Source organism: Epargyreus clarus, unplaced genomic scaffold (assembly GCF_041222505.1).
Source record: "Epargyreus clarus isolate Ecla_fem2 unplaced genomic scaffold, WU_Ecla_fem_2.2 ptg000034l, whole genome shotgun sequence".
Classification (NCBI taxonomy): Eukaryota; Metazoa; Arthropoda; class Insecta; order Lepidoptera; family Hesperiidae; genus Epargyreus; species Epargyreus clarus.
This window is the reverse complement of record NW_027332239.1, coordinates 1,940,459-1,957,432: the sequence shown is the minus strand read 5'-3', so window position 1 is coordinate 1,957,432 and position 16,974 is coordinate 1,940,459. Positions and strand designations below refer to the sequence as shown.

General features: G+C 34.2%; 2 protein-coding genes across 4 annotated transcripts in view; one reads left to right on the top strand and one right to left on the bottom strand.

The window, feature by feature from the left end:
• LOC140756029 (uncharacterized) overlaps positions 1-5,906 on the bottom strand; it is a 182,616-nt gene extending 176,710 nt beyond the window's left edge. For 2 of the 3 annotated variants that reach the window (XR_012103861.1, XR_012103862.1), the window contains exons 1-4: positions 5,323-5,906; positions 4,901-5,223; positions 4,751-4,813; positions 2,511-2,784 (exon numbers count right to left, since the gene is read on the bottom strand). Coding sequence is in view for 1 of the 3 variants with exons in the window: in XM_073091424.1 (XP_072947525.1) it covers positions 2,511-2,519 (9 nt within the window). In the remaining 2 variants the exon portion in view is untranslated. Of the gene's footprint in view, positions 1-2,510; positions 2,785-3,920; positions 4,399-4,750; positions 4,814-4,900; positions 5,224-5,322 lie in introns of those variants that run through there. The other variant, XM_073091424.1, reaches the window with a different exon arrangement.
• Positions 5,907-6,161: 255 nt separating this feature from the next.
• LOC140756152 (uncharacterized) overlaps positions 6,162-16,974 on the top strand; it is a 39,919-nt gene continuing 29,106 nt past the window's right edge. Inside the window, exons 1-10 of the mRNA XM_073091592.1 lie at positions 6,162-6,765; positions 10,142-10,309; positions 10,719-10,785; positions 11,138-11,360; positions 11,668-11,876; positions 12,556-12,701; positions 14,649-14,823; positions 15,555-15,645; positions 16,145-16,313; positions 16,836-16,905. Coding sequence (XP_072947693.1) covers positions 6,398-6,765; positions 10,142-10,309; positions 10,719-10,785; positions 11,138-11,360; positions 11,668-11,876; positions 12,556-12,701; positions 14,649-14,823; positions 15,555-15,645; positions 16,145-16,313; positions 16,836-16,905 — 1,686 coding nt within the window. The 5' untranslated portion in view covers positions 6,162-6,397. The remainder of the gene's footprint in view (positions 6,766-10,141; positions 10,310-10,718; positions 10,786-11,137; positions 11,361-11,667; positions 11,877-12,555; positions 12,702-14,648; positions 14,824-15,554; positions 15,646-16,144; positions 16,314-16,835; positions 16,906-16,974) is intronic.

The window sequence follows — 16,974 nt, the reverse complement described above, 5'->3', positions numbered from 1 at the left end:
TATTAATATATCCATCACATTTTTAAGTTATGAGCCATCTATTTCAGCGTGCATGAGCTAATATTGGAAACGGCTGATCGGATTTTGACCGGACATTTCACTCAGAGAGACTATTCAGAGTGCGAATTTATATGCTGAACTGCTGACGCATGGCAAACTTACTTTCACAAAACATTTTAATTTGGCAAAGCATCTGTCACCGAACTATATGAAATATAGAAAAAAAATTAAAAACAAGCTTTTTTCGTACTCTTCTCAGAAAATCGTTTCACTCGATACCCAAATCATGGAAGTGTATAAAAATTATTAGTCCGCCACAGTAGGCCCCTACCTTGTTGTAAAATTTGATCTACGCATGAAGCAAGTGTACCTTGTAAAAAGTAGATTCTATAGTGACAATTTATTTATTGTAGCCGCGGTGTTGAATCCATGGGCAGCCACATCTACGTACGATTTTATTCATCTACTGTATATTAGTACGCAAAGCCAAACACGTTAACTATGCCAAAACCCATAAACTGCTACATAAATTTAATCTGACAATGAATCTAGTATTTTTTCTTATCTCGTAAGGAGAAGATACGTTCACTTGCTCTTATTACGTAACACTTCCATTATATTTGTCACTAACTCACTACAATATACTACTGTACGACACATGACGTAAGATTCCTCATTACTACTAGCTCGTAAGGCTTTACTTCTTCTATTTACTACTTATTTATTCCTGTACTTTCTATATTTATTAAGTACTAAATTTTTACGATATTAATAAAACTAAAATCATTTATAGTGATAGAATTTACAATATTTCATCACAAAATGGCAGCATATCATTTTAAAAAAAATACAATCTAGCCTTGTTCTAGTTTTCATGTACACATTTACAGATTTTCATGGATCGTAGGCAGTTAATAGCAACGGCTGTTCGCCCACTAAACCTTAAGCACTTATTAACCTTTAATAATAATCAGCCATTAACCAAATCAAGTAAACTTTGACTCTCACTTCTGGTAAAGGACAATTATGTTTACATAATCATTCCTACCAAACCAAACATTGGATGTTATAAAAAACAAAAACAATACAATGGGCTAATGGGCGTACTTAGTATGCACTGGCAACGACATCAACGGTGGTAGTTTTATTTTTAATGGCCTCTAACAAACCTTCCGAGAATTTTGAACAATGTGCTTAATAGAATGTGAAATACCAGATTTCTGTGAAAAGCGAACGATATTATTATGTAAGTGGACAGCTATAAAGTTAAGCATCTATTAAAAAAGTGTTTCCTGACGTGTTACAAAGGTTAACAAAAAGCTGTTTATTTTATTTTTCGACTTTTATTTGAGAATTTATGTTTTTATGTCCATAGATGTCTATGGAAAGTAACGACGTACTATCAGTGACCTACACCTCTTTATTACGTAATAAAGAGGTAATAATTTTAAACAACGTTTCTACCGCAATACCTTCCTACCTACTCTGCTATTTCTGCCTTACAACAGTGTAACTTTGTCGTATTCTGTTTAAATAGTAGTAAGGCTAACATGAAACATTCCAACTTAGTTGACTACTAACGTATCTGTGATCTGTGATTGACCTGGGAAATTGGTTTAGTTCAAATGTATGTAGGAAACAGTGACAAAAAAACACTAAATGCCTATTGCTCGATTGAAGCTTACACTACATAAAACACTTTATATAGTCTACAGTATTTACTAGTCCCGATCTAACGGATACATTCTTCCATCCATAATATAACCGTGAAGAGATATTGTAAGCTACGATGCCCTTCTCACATACAGACCAACTAAATAAACAAATTCTTATGCAAATAAAGGAGAAACAAAAATACCAGCGCGTCAGCCGCCGGAGTCTTGCATTTGAATCGGTTCGGAGACTTCGGCTAAATTCCAAACATTACCCGCCTACCCATGTACAACTGCTACTTATTGATGAAATAACGGATCGCAGGAAAATTTAATTTTGCCGAATTCTAAGTATTCTAAGGATTCGAACGACATTGAATTGCTTTATTTCTATTGCTTTGAAACATTAAACTTAAACGACGTAGGTAAGACTTGACATGGGGTTACCAGCTAGACCAATACTCACTTCAAATACACCTTAGTGAAAATTTGATTTTAATATATCATTTTGAAAATCAGAATCTCCAAAAACTTTGGGAGCAAGAGTCAAATTATAATTACAATAATGGATAGTAACTCAATTACCTAATAAAAATACAATTTTATGGTTTTTTCATACGTTTCAGCATAATAATATAACAAAAATATATTATTACAGTACAACATACTAAGTCTTCGAGAATTATATTCACTATGTGTCACTAATTCTTAATCAATTGTATTTTCTATTCAAACATTACTAGTTAGATAAACGTTAAAACGATACTCATAGCGCCATCTATTGGTAGATTTTGTAACAATAATGCTACTGGACACTAGATGGCAGTGTATACAACAAATTAATATTAGGTTACTCACCAGAGCCATCTAGCGGTGAGAGGCGGAACTACGTTCTCACTTGCTCAGCAATGATTCCAACAGCGCCATCTATTAAACACTGCATCCAAAGCGCACTTTTTCAAACACATTTTGTAAACATTCTAGCAACTATATTCGTACAAACCACACTTTTTAATACATATCACGTTTTATATTTAACGTTGTAGCACATAATTTTCCATTGAGACACTGAATTATTTGTGACACAAATTTTACACTTGCACATGTGGTGTTGCATCATTGGTGCATACATCTGAAACAAAGACATCAAAGGTCAGGTTGAAAGTAAAATTATATTGTAAACATCGCCTATTGTGCATGTTAACAGACCACATTATTATGTTAATGATGAAAACAACTGATAATAATTCATTTTTGCAAACATTTTGTTACTCTGAATGAAATATTTTATTTCATTATGTTGAAATTATATGTCATATGTAATTAATTTCTTAATGATTTATTTCTATATTTTCTATATATAATATATATGTTTCTTGTATATTATATCAGGAAATATTAATTATATTTTTTCATTGAACATGAACCTCATTAATGTATTTAAATAAAAATATATTTAAAGGCTGTCTTGATAAATAAGAAGTTAAAAACCCAATTTAAACAATACTTTAAACTATACCACATAACCAAGGTTTAAATTTGAAATAGTTTAACTTAAGTCATATAATAATAAAATATATGTTTTAGTCCCGATATTGCTTTTATTCATTTTTTATGGTAAGTAATATTAAGCATAATGTAATAAAATATACCAAAAGAAACATTTAACAAAATATAAATTTTTGAATTAACGTTAGTTGCATACATTTTATCATGATTCATAAAGTTATTTTATTTATTACAAAAGCATATAAATTTTAAAATAATATTTATACTCTATTTATACATTACAATGTTGATTCATTCATTATTATTTTATAAATAACAAACATTGTAACATTCTTAGTACAGAGCGATGATCGCAGATGGACATTGTGGCTACAAAGTTCTTTAAGAATTTCTTTTATATAAATAACATTATTGGTTTGAGTTTATTTTCCTACATAATGTATAATTTTATTGAGTGTAACTGTAAAAAAATGTAATTAATGTGACTTTGGAGGTTAAGCAGGTTGACAGCTAATTGCAAGGCCCATTCAGATTATGTTTCTCAACTTATATCAGTGTTACGATACTCTGAATATGTTATAATTGTCATCTACTCTTTAAAAAGTACTTAAGAACTCCCCAAAATCCAAGAGGATTAAAACAAAATAGTTAGAAGTAACATTGTGACCTTTGTGGAATGTCCTCCAAATGTGTCAGGTGTTTATCGTAAGTTGCATGTGGAAATGCACTTTGTATGCACGTAAAAAAAATTGTACCCACCACTAACACTTCATCCTTGAAGGCTCTAATCCAGGAGCGGGTATCCATCACGATAATCCGGATAAAAAATAACCAAAGTGCGAATTCTAACTCAACCTGACACCTAGTTTTGGAGTTAGTTTTTGAGCAGAAAACGTAAAAACTACACTTAAACAAAGTACGGCGTGAAAGATATATCGTTCTAGTAAGAGAATCCACGATTCTGAAGTCTACACTCACGACTGAAACCCCAGAAATCGACTGAAAAATGCAAGCACGTGCACTTAAAATGCACCTATTAGAACCTCCGCGTTTTCACTGCTAAAAAACATTTTAGACTCGAACAGGCAGCCATTCATTTCCGCGACACTTATGGGACCGTAAAAAAACTTTAAAACACTTAAACATTTGTTTCAATTCGAATTACAGCGGCTGAAAGAACTACACAAAGAAAACATATGATCGATCGAAATTGAATTGAAGTGCACATGGATTTGTCTATGGTGCAGTACTGTCATCCGAAAAAGGAGGAAAGAATGAATGACAAAGAAATAAAGTGAATGATAAAGAGTAAACTAAATTAATATTGCATTAAAATGAAATAGAGACATAAATATGTGATAAAAATGACATTATAAATAATACAAAGACAGAATAAAAATATTAAAAAAAATGTAGTAAATAAAAAATCCTTACAAAAATAACGATTCAACATTAAATTACTATTATTATTATTTAATTGTACCCGCTATGTTATTTTTTGGAACACTACACTAGTCGTGCAATATTTACATATTAACTATCTATACATAAGTTACACAAGTTAAAATAAGCAATATTAGAAAACTTACCTAGTTTAAATCGTCATTTAGTTGCTATTAAACTGTTGTACGTCATGTCATTGTCTTAAAGGCCTGAAAGTAAAAATAAATAAATAGACAGCATTTGTTACTGAATAGCAAAAAAAAATCACAGTTTATATGTTCATTTAAAAATATTACCATTTCATTTTCCACCCATAAACTATCGAACTCTTTCTCGAATTTTCCAACGATGTTTGGATGTGAGGTAACTATAACGCTCTCGTGATTCGAAACCATAGCTTGGGTAGACCAATTTAATGAGCCAGACATAACAAAACCTTTCAGAGGCTTTGATTTATGATGCTCTTTGACATGATGCTTTGAAAATTGAGCATGTACATTTAACTTTTCTGCATAAGCCTTCAATATGTTCTTACGCTTTATAGCTTTGGGTCCATCGATGACACAGAACTTGTGATGCATTAAAATAGATTTTTTACTTGTTTGCACATGGATAAAACCTGTAAACACAAAAATTATATAAAACATAATTCATGGATGTATAATTAATTAACTTACCAGGCAGACTTTTATAAAACTATTAACATCTTTACACTTACTGTATTCTTTCAGCTTTTTAATTTGTGATGGAGGTGTAAATGCCATATCACTGTCCACAACAATTCTCACTAAAACATGTTTTTGTCCTAGTCTTATTATTTGTTCAGCTATTTCACAACTTGTTATTAAATACATACAGACGTCTAACGTCTCACGAGCTGATTTTATGTACTTTATTAATTTGAAACAGTTCAGCTCCCTACTTTCACATATTGTTATATCATTGTTAGGAGGAACTTTTATCGTGTGGCGGACAACATCGTCTGAGAATAGTATGACATCGTTTATTTCACGGTTTCTGATATTTGTAATATCGCTACATGCTTCGTCGCTTGCAACCTCAGTCGAAGATTTTCCAAAGTTGAAAAAATACTTGCACAACTTTTTCACGACCTGGGAAGCAACTACTACAGTAGCAGTTGACGCTAAAAGTATCTTCGCACTTTTCCAATCCATGATGCACTTTGATTATTACATTCGCCGTTAATAAGAATACTAAACAATTATTTTATTTACTTAAAAATACTCCCCCGCGATTTTTATGCATTTACTATCTTATTTTTTACTAACCCAGACTGAAATATTCAAATTACCCTCTAGTTTTATAATTTCGGAATATTATTATTATTGTTATCCACAGTGTGCATATTTATTTTATACGTAATAATGTTACACATGTAATATTCAATAAAATAACATAATTTGTAATCCTTATAAATATAATGTAAATAAAATAATAATATATATATATATATATAAAAAACTTTTAGAATTCTTATAAGTTGTCTATGGTATAAAAATAAACGTCAATTTATTATCTACAAAATGTTGATTTGATATCAGTCGCGTATTCGCGAATCGCGGTTCGCGTTTTTATTGACGGCGGTTGATTGTGCAGTTGCATTGTTTATTTTTATCTCTTTGTTTGTTGCATTTTAATATAACGCAAAATAATCGGACTGTGTAGTGCAAGTAATAATTACATAATTATGTATCGATTCGATCGATATATCGAAATCTAAGATTATTTCTATGGGGTCCTGTCACGGTGTGTGAACAAATACGTTAGGCGCGATGCCGAAAATACCGTACAAAGCGGAGAAATGCCAAGAGAACGACGAGGATTACGAGATTGTGTCCTTCGAGGACTTTTGCGACAAGTCGCCGGGCGCTAAAACCGACTTGTTAACCTTGAACGATAATATAAATTATCGATTGTATTATGAGAATGACAAAGGGTCTAAATTAGCCGAAACCTTCGGCGAGTCGAGTCGAGAAGCCGATCAAACGGAGACCTCTTTGAACGGCACCAAGAATGGCTCGTCTAAACGGAAAATTTCGTTTACTCCTTTCGGAAGAGGGCAGAAGAATGCACGGAGCTCGATGTTCAGTGGCGTGATCCCGAAGCCAAGAGGAGAAGGGGAGTCTTCTAGAGAACACAGGTATTTATTTATTTTTCGATTTTTTTGAAATTGAAGCAATGGAGCATGTAGTCGTGATGAGAAGTGGTCATTATCATGTGAATATATTTAGTCCACCCTATCAGTATTGGGGTCTGCTGTTAACAATAAATATAATTAATTATTTATAGGTAACAATCATCCAATAATCTAGAGGTAACAATACTCGCAGAGGAATCTTAAAAGGTGAAGCTGCACTGACATTTTGTTCTTATTTTTCTAACAAACACTCCACCTGACATTAAGTGATGCATCCCACAACATTTTACACAATGCAGAACATAAGACACCATAAAGACCAGAACACAATAACTTTCATTCATAAAGTAGACCCATAAATAAAGAGTCCTATAGTGCTACAAAGTGAATAATAATAACACTGCATTCAAAGCCATGGACATGGACATGCGCAAGGTGAAGGTGGTAGAACCCTTTGTGGTTCGGCTCCGGCGGCACCACTGCCACACCTATTTCTGCCTAATAACAGCAGTGTTAGGCCAGCGCCTGTGTTCCATTTTGAAGGTAATGGAGACATACTCTTCTAAGGCATTCCAGTTTAGTCTTCAGGGGTAGCGGCGCATCTGTGGCCAACCTCAGGTAGGAATATCTTGGGTTGATTACAGATGTCCATGGGTGGCAGTAGTCACTTACCACCAGGTGGACTGCATGTTCGTCTACTACTCTCATATTATAAAAAAAATATAAATGGAAAACACTAAAATCTAGACCCAAAAATTCAAGTCTATAAATTCAAAATTTTCATTTAGATACCTGTCTGGTCTAGGATCGAACTCAGAATACACTGAATGTAAAACCAGCAAGGAAATAATGTAATGTAAGAAGTGGGTCACATTTGTAAACTTGTTGTATACTAACAGTAGGAGACTCAGTATGTAAATGTAAACTTTGTACTGATAATTCTATAATAAAAAAAATAACTTCATTGTTATGTCAGCAAAAAAAATAAAATGACAAATAAACAATAAATCATGAATATGAAGTTCAAAGGCACAATATCCATATTTTCTTTGTTTAATTATATTGCTTAGAAGATAACAATCATTCACTGGTTTTACTCATGTATTTTTAAGATTGCACAATTTATTATTTAAAATGAAAAAGATATTTTTGAGTATTAGGTATTCTTACCCTTTAATTATTAAAAAAAAAGATGCTTTCTACACTCACACTAGGATTCCCTGTGTTGTAGTTGCCATACATAGGTGGATACACAAACACATAGATCCAGAACAGAAATCTAAATTAATCATTCAGATATCTGTCTGACCGGGGATCAAACCCGAAACCCTATACACATCAGACCAGTACAGTGACGGTTCTTCCACATGTCGTCAACAGTCTGGTTTTAACAGTCAAAATTACTTATTTTTATTGTGAATTCATTCATAGTTTATTAAGTACATCTCAAAATAATGAAAATAATATTCTCAAAGAACTTGTGGTATATAAAACATAGATTCATCCACGTTTACCACAAATTAACCACAACCATTACTTAACATATTATATGTATTATTATACTTGATGTAGCATATCATTTACATTATTGACCGAGTACTTCAAGACACAAAGTAAATATGGATATAAAATGGACTTTGATCTATGTACATTTTATTAATATATGAATGTTTTGATATCATTGCTTTCATTTCATTTTATGTGTCACTCACTTTGTATTTAATTGTCATAATGGAGGCTCTGCTGAATATCTAATTTAATCAACATTTGAATATTATAACAGTAATGGCCAGGTAAGTGTTAAGTATATTGTTTTCAAAAATCATACTTCAATTGGAAAATTGACTGTTTATTGTAAAGCAATGATATGTTAATAACATTCTTACTGGGTGTTTATAGCCCAATTTATATTTTTATTTGTAATCTTCTGTAGAAAATAAAACAAGAGTTTTTAAGTAAAGTGATATCTTTTTTATTGCCCAAAAATAGTGTTCAGTATAGACTGACCTCTATCATACTCACAATTATATCCAACTGAATCAGATTCATATTTCTATTTAAATGAAGTTGTTACAATGGCCACCATTTATTCATTGGAACAGTGAGAGAGTAAATTGTAAAACTAAAAATTAAAATCATGACAAAAAAAACACAGCATAATGGGGATTTACCAATTGAATGTCATATTTATGTTAAAGAAAATGGGAATAATATTGACTCTTGAAAGGCAATCCTTACTTGAACTTGCAATTATTATTGCAAATGCAAAGTTTCTTAGTAAGTTTTAAATTTCAAGCATCGATATGGTCATTGCTCCCACTTACAACTATTATTTTAATGAGTAGTGTGAATGCTTTCTTAAGTGTGGGTATAGTATGAAGAAAACAAGATAGGGTATTTTTATAATTAGTGTATATTTATGATATGATAGAGTATGTTTATAATGAAGAGTATAATAACAGAATGATAAGTAGAGTGATATTCAAGCAGTTAAATAGCCAGTTTGTCTCGGGTAGGGAATGCATTCACTGAATTGAATAATTAAACTGTATTAAATCTACCATTATATTGTTTCGTGGCTTTTCAAGTCGCTACTACGGTAATTGAGTAGTGAAGTGAAAAAAAGTGATGGCATAGAAAAGAATACTACATGGTTTATGATACGCAGTGTAGTACAAAAAATTACAGATAAAAAGTACCAAAATTATGTTAACGGGGACAAAGGAGAGGCCACACAACTTATTATAAAAGTTCTATTTTAATGTATTTTTTTCATTATTTTTGTACATAAAGTTTATCCCTTTTCAATTAATTTATTTAGAAGAGCTATTTGTTTGTTTTTACAATTATCTATTCTATCTATTATTCTATTTTATTGTATTTTTTTCATTATTTTTGTACATACAAGTTTATCCCTTTTCAATTAATTTATTTAGAAGAGCAGTTTGTTTGTTTTTACAATTATTTATATCATTGTACTTGAATTAAAATAATGGTATTTAATTTCAAATTGTATTTAATAACTCGTACAATAAGCGTAACAAATCAGTTATTACTGCCTCATTACTGTTAGATTAAAACTACACACGAGTTAATTAAATTTTTTTGATTGATTTATATTTCTCAAAGTGGCAGAACCTTCTTAACGCCTGGTAATAGTCCAGTAGCTATTTCAAATTAATATAGTGTATTTCATTTGTTAACTTCAGATACGAGCGATTCGCCCCCCGGCGCAGGTGGCTTAGTCGTGTTTGGGAACAATCAGCTATTTTTTTTATTGATTTATATTTCTCAAAGTGGCAGAACCTGCTTAACCTCTGGCGTAATAGTTCAGTAGCTATTTCTAATTAATATTGTATATTTAATTTGTTCATTCCAGATACGAACGATTTTCCCCTCGGCGCGGGTGGCTTAGTCGTGTTTGGGAGCAGTCAGCTAATCTGTTCCCCGGGATGCTGGCTGCGGCGTTGCTGTGTGCGTTAGGCATCGCTGCCTGGTGGGCTGTGGGTGGTGCCCTCGGTGGTGGCTGGGGTGATGATCATTATAGGTAAGAGTTATGGCTGCTACTCGGTAATGGTCGGTACCGATGGGTACTGGTCTATATGGAAAAATAAGGGTGAACTTGAGCCTACCGCGCTGCTATTATGCAGATTTCTATGAAAAGATGTAGTTGGTAGCAACTCATCACTTTTATTTTATAGCTTGTAAGGTCTTTGTAAAGTTTTAACAACTAATATCTAAAAATAAATGGAACTGATGGCTATTAGTGTCTGCTTAAACTTAAAAGTGCGCTTGAAATTTTGCCTCTAAGCATAATTATGATATATTTTTTATGTATAATAAATATTTTAATCATTAAGTGATGATATTTTTATAATCATGGATTTTAATACGTTTTTAAGACAATTTAACCATAAATATAATCATTGATTTATTTTATGATATTGTTTTTATAGACGACTTTGGGAACGCGCTCATCCAGAGGAAGTTAAGAAGCCATTGTCACCAATTTCAACGGACAAGGTAAAGATTTTAAAAATATTTTGCGTTAGCATTATAATATTTATTTGTTATATATGTATTACTTTTAGAATTTTACCTTTAGACCTTTTATAAACTTTAGATCAGGAAACATAATATTGTTGTAAAGCTTTATGCAAAATATGCAAAAATATTTTTTTGTTCTTTTTGTGGTGGTACTACCTGCCGTTTGTATAATAAATGTGAGATTGCAACCCGCCGGTTGACACGAGTCAGTCCTTCTTCGGTAGCCGTGGGAGATGGAGGTGTGGCATGCGCACATATTTTTTAAAATTTTAAGCCTTGTGGTCGTACAAGTAAACATTTATATTTAAGAAAATAATCATATTTTCAGAACGTGATGCCCGAATACCGTTACCACGACCATAACAACCTGAGCACCAAGAACAAGAGCAACGCTACCGAGACGACCCGCAAGAAGGACTTGAACAAGAAGAACATGTATACGGAGAGGCCGCCTGAAGTGCTGAAGGAGGTGTGCTCGCAAATGGCTGACAACGCGCGCTTCGACTGCTATCCGCAGTTCGGTGCAAATGAGGACGGGTGTATTAAACGAGGTTTGCTGTTAATTTTTTACTGTATATTTTGGTCCACCTTGAAATTTGTATTCGTCGTCAGAGATCAGGACTTACGTATTTAATATTTTTTGTGCATTTTCCTTACGTGAAAAATTCATAAATTCTACATAATTGATTAAGCATGTATTCTACAAAATTGATTAAAGCTGATATTAGTTTTTTTTTTGTACAATATTCATTAGAGGCTTCCAAGGTATGACACATGAAAGCCTAACATAGAGCTGAGTGTTGAAAGCGTTATTTTAGAATAAAGTAAAGAATACAAAAGTCATTGTCTTCCTTCCAGGATGTTGTTGGCAGAAATCAACGACAGAGGGCGCTCCGTACTGCTTCTATCCTCCGCAATACGACACGTACCACTTTGTGAACATGACTGAGAACAAGCACGGCATGAGCGTTTACTACGAGAAGGGGCGAAATGCTGGCTATCCTGGGGAGTTCCAGATGGCAAAAGTGGACTTCAACTATCTGTCGGATAATATGTTGCAGATTAAAGTAAATATTTGATAGAATTGTATATTAATGTCTCGATATTTGTCAAATGAACTGTACAAGTTTTTTTTTTTGGTATTGAACCTTATGAGTTTGGTCTTTGTTTGGGTTAGGTTTGATTAGTGAAGCAATAGTGATAAGCCTCATGTTCATAAATGTGCTTTAAATATCGGATTAGGCTGCTTTAATGTTTACATATAAACCAAAGTCTTGACTTATATATTATATCTCTCTAGGTATGTGTTCTTGTGTGCATCTGTGTTTATGTGCGAGTGAGGTCAATATGATATGTTGGTTGACGTTTGTGCTCGATGTATGAGGCTCAAAGACAAGGGGCTAATTAAATTGATGAAGAAAACAAGTCTTCCAATTTTTAGTTGATGCATTGATTGGTAAGATGGTTTCCGGTGGTACCTATTGGTGTGCTACACCTATTTCTGCCTTATAGCAGCAGTGTTAAACGCTGCTGTGTTCTAGTTTTGAGGGTGTGGTAAGGGAGATATAATTTTCCAAAGCATTCCAGCTTATTCCTCAGGTAGCCGGCCTCAGGTAACAATTTAATCTTATCTGGGGTTGATTACAGATGTTCATGGGCGGTAGTAGCACTTACGATCAGGTGGACTGCGTGCTCAACTAGTACTAATATATTATTAAAAATTAAATTAAATATTGCTTTCCACAGATAACAGATGCAGAACACCAACGGTTTGAATCGCCGTATCCTGTCATTCCAGTGTTCGGGCCAATATCCAATCTAAAGTATAGAGTGCAGATGGAAAGCTCTGCCATCGGCTTCAAGGTCATACGGAACTCTGACAATGTTACTATGTAAGTACAATTTGTATTGTCTTTACTTGACTGACGCAGAAATAAGGAGTATTCGTTATACTTTCGTGTGTATGTATGTGTGTATGTGAATGTATATTGGCCGTGGTCTGAACAGCTGATGGATTTTAACCTATGATGATATACAGGTAGAGTAACACACATAAAATAATTTAAAAAATAAACATATTTTTATTTCCAATTCACGTGTATTAACTTAATTCATATTTTTTTACTCTGATATATGTATAATTTTTTCACACAATTTACGGCAAATAATAATTTGTCCACTATTGTAGCATTAAATTAATATGTCTCGAGGGTAGCCTAGATCAAAAGTTACTTACTTAGTTATTTTAAAATTTTTCACAACAGTACATGGTACTTCTGCTAATCACTACTGGAAGTTGAGGTTGCGGATTCCTCGTAAACGTCGCTCCAAAAGTCAAGTTTGTCCGGACTTTGTCGCCTAAAACTATGTGTTGGCGAGCCGGACCTGAGGCTACCCAATGTACAAATGTACTGGTGGTACCTGATGGGGATGGATCTCTGAAATAATAGTATTTATTTCATTTTCGATCATAATGCATGCGACTAGCGCCTGTTATTATCAATTATTTTTTTACCTACCAAAGACCGAAACTTGGCAATGCCTAGTATGAAGTAATTGTTAAATGTCAATCTATGGTGGGCAAAACATTGGATTTGGATTGATTGTATTAATTATTAATAGTGTAAGTTGATACTTGATATATCGGTACTATTATATAAAGAAACAGTTATTGTGAATACCCGTTACATAAGAAAATCTAAGTATACCATAAATTCTCCATGATACTAATATCATAATATTATATTGTTACTACCATACTATATTGCTATTATTATCCAAATTCGTAAAACCTATTCAATGGAAAATGCCTGTATAGACATTGAATATATTGAAATAATAATATTAATAATTTGTTTTCAACAATACATACGCGGCTGTTCCCGGGAACGTGATATTTTGCGTCACCTTAAACCAATTCGCGTCGCTGTCGAATGTAAGCAATTAGTAATACAACGGAGCTGAGTTGGGTATCTTGCTCCATAGTTGTACGAAATAATCGGCTGGGTGTCCGTGCGCAGTGTCTTTTACCATAATCATGTTACTGTATGCGTTGTACACGGATATGTTTCCCGAGTTTAAGTACTTGCCTCTTATGCGAGTGGCCAAATCCTCTTGCGCATGGGATCCGTCGACGTAAACCAAATCCCTGGGGATACATTCAGCGAAATGTTCGTTTAGGTAGTTTATTCGATTCGGGAACCTCTGAATCCTGACATTGTTTATGTACGGAAGGACTTCAGTCCTTCTGCGTCGTTGAAGCCGGTCAACGTTGGTACGTTTACGATCGCCCCGGCTTTCAGACGGTTGACCGGGTGCGTTGTGATGACGGCGCCGGTCGAGTTCGGCTAGGAAAATAATAAAATAAAATAGGAAATATAAACGTTATTAAGTAATTAAACAAGAGAAGCTTGTTTAAATATTACCGTTACATTTTGTTCGTTGTTCGTTGTATAATTTTATGTTGAATAAAATTTATTAGACATCCCACTTGTATTATCTTTTGTCATTGTTATGGAAATAACGATACAAAAAATATTTTACTATGATGTAGATTTTGGTTGGTTTGAATGTGTAGTTAAAGATAAACTAATTTAGAGTAACTTATATGTGGCCCTATCTGTAGTGCCATTTTTCATGTCTACCTATGACTATTCTGCTAATTTCTTTCGCCGTTAACGAAATAAAATACATAATTATTATTATTTATTCAATTAAATACAACCCCTTTACAGTACTATTTGTTTGAACATTTTTTTTTTGTTTCAGCGCGGAAACTACTTATTAGTCCTTCAATACAAGTGATTATTTGATTCTAATTCTCCTATATTTATTCACAGATTCAACACTCAAGACGTGGGCGGTTTGGTGTTGTCGGACAAGTTCTTGCAGTTATCAGGAATATTGCCAACGCCTCACCTGTACGGCTTGGGCGAGAAACGAGCTCGGTTCATGATGGACATCAACTGGAAGACCTACACACTCTTCAATCAGGACATGCCTCCTACTGAGAATGTGAGTTGGTTATTTTATAGTATAGGAGTAGCAGACGAACGTGCACCTCACCTGATGGTAAGTGGCTACTGCCGCCACTTGATTGCTGCATCAAGCGCGCATACTTCGGGCGTCCAAATGATCGACGCCCTGTTGGCCGCCCAAAATACCGCTGGGCAGACAGGGTCGAGGCAGATTTGCGCGAACTTAAAGCCAATAACTGGCTTGAAACTTGAAACGCAAATCAGGGACAAATGGCGAAATTACGTGTCGGATGCCAAGACTCACTTTGGGTCACTGCGCCAGCGGAGTAAGTATATTCCGCGGCAAACTGCTAGTCCGCTTTGAATATAGAAATGAGTCGCGTCGCCATAGAAAATTGTATGACTACACCTGCTCGCAACAATTTCAGAGCGGACTAGCAGTTTGGCGCGCATTACACCTGTTGTCGGCCACATCCCTGTGGACTAAGCTGGAATGCTTCCGGAAATATGTCTCTTTTACCACACCCTTAAAGCAGAACACAGCATCGATAAGAACTATTATTATAAGATGGTAATAGGTGTGGCGGTGGTGCCGCCGGAGTCGAACCATAAACAAATTTCTCCTATGAACACTCACATTATCAAAATGGAATATACCATTTTTCCCGCCTCTACGTACTATACGTACATATAGATATATGTACGTATGAATGTTTTGGACAACAAATGATATATTTTTTTTATTTCTTTGTTTATATTTCATTTCAGTACAACGGTTATGGCACGCATCCATTTTATTTGGCATTGGAAACAACCGGTAAAAGCCACGGGTTGCTGTTGCTCAATTCCAATGCTATGGGTAAGTTACAAAATTATCACTTGCCAAAAGCAATAAATTACATTATGCTTACTTGAATCAATTAGATGTTTTAAATAGTAATTGGGTGTGTAAATTAAAATGTAATGTAAATGTATGTAAATTTTTAATATTATAATTTAATATTCCTGATAGTTTGATCATTCCTATGGATATTTTCAAATACTATTTATCTCAGAAAAGATCAATCTCAATATAGATCTCCTCGCCTCTCGCCTTTTACGACAGGCAGGGGATACCGTAGCCCTATTCTGGTCCCGGAACTACAGGGACAGCATATTAAAGTATGCCTTCTTCTTCTTATTCTTAAGCGTTACACTCTTGTCACGGCGGTCGTGGTCATTATTTGGTCTTAGTGGCATGCTTAGCAAAACGCCGCCACTGGATTCTTGTCGCCGCCTTCCTGGTACATTCATGTAGGTGATCTGCCTCGAGGTCTTGTACTCTATGCCTAATATAACTTTAATAAAACCACTTCCAGATGTAGTCCTCCAACCGACGCCGGCCATAACGTACCGCACCATCGGCGGCATCCTGAACATGTTCGTGTTCCTGGGCCCCACTCCGACGGAGGTGATCCAGCAGTACACCGAGCTGGTCGGCAGGCCCTTCATGCCGCCCTACTGGTCGCTAGGGTTCCATTTGTGCAAGTGAGTGTAATTGCAGTACCATGACATACTCGTTTTTATCGAAATCGTGGAGGTACAAAGGTGGAAGAAAGCTCTGTGGTTCGTGTCTGGCGGGATCACCGTCACACCTATTTCCGCATAATAATAGCAGTGGTAAGTGCTGCTATGTTCTGGTTTTAAGGGTGTGTTAAGGGAGACATACTTACATGCGTATCTAAGGCCGACCTCAGATAGGAATCTTAATTTCTGGGATTAATTACAAATGTCCATGGCTGCAGTAGCCACATATCGTTAGGTGGCCTGTATACTCACCTGTTATTCCTATATTGCAAAAATCCAGGTTTGAATGCGGGTTGAATTATTCTGTACCTAGTCATTAAAACTGATTGATGATCTATGCGACTATTATCTATCTATATTAGTGAATTATTGAGTTGATTGTTGATCTATTGCAACTTTAATAATATATCTAATGTGTCTTCTGAAATTTAAAAAATCAAGAACAGTTCTGATTAACATAACCTATTTATTTTTTGTACACAGATACAATTATGGATCATTAAATGCTACACGTGAAGTTTGGAAGAGAACTAGAGACGCCGGTATTCCATTTGTAAGTAATTTGTGTTCCTTTTTACTTAATAATTTATTTTTGTATTTTTTGTACTTATTTTTCGTACTA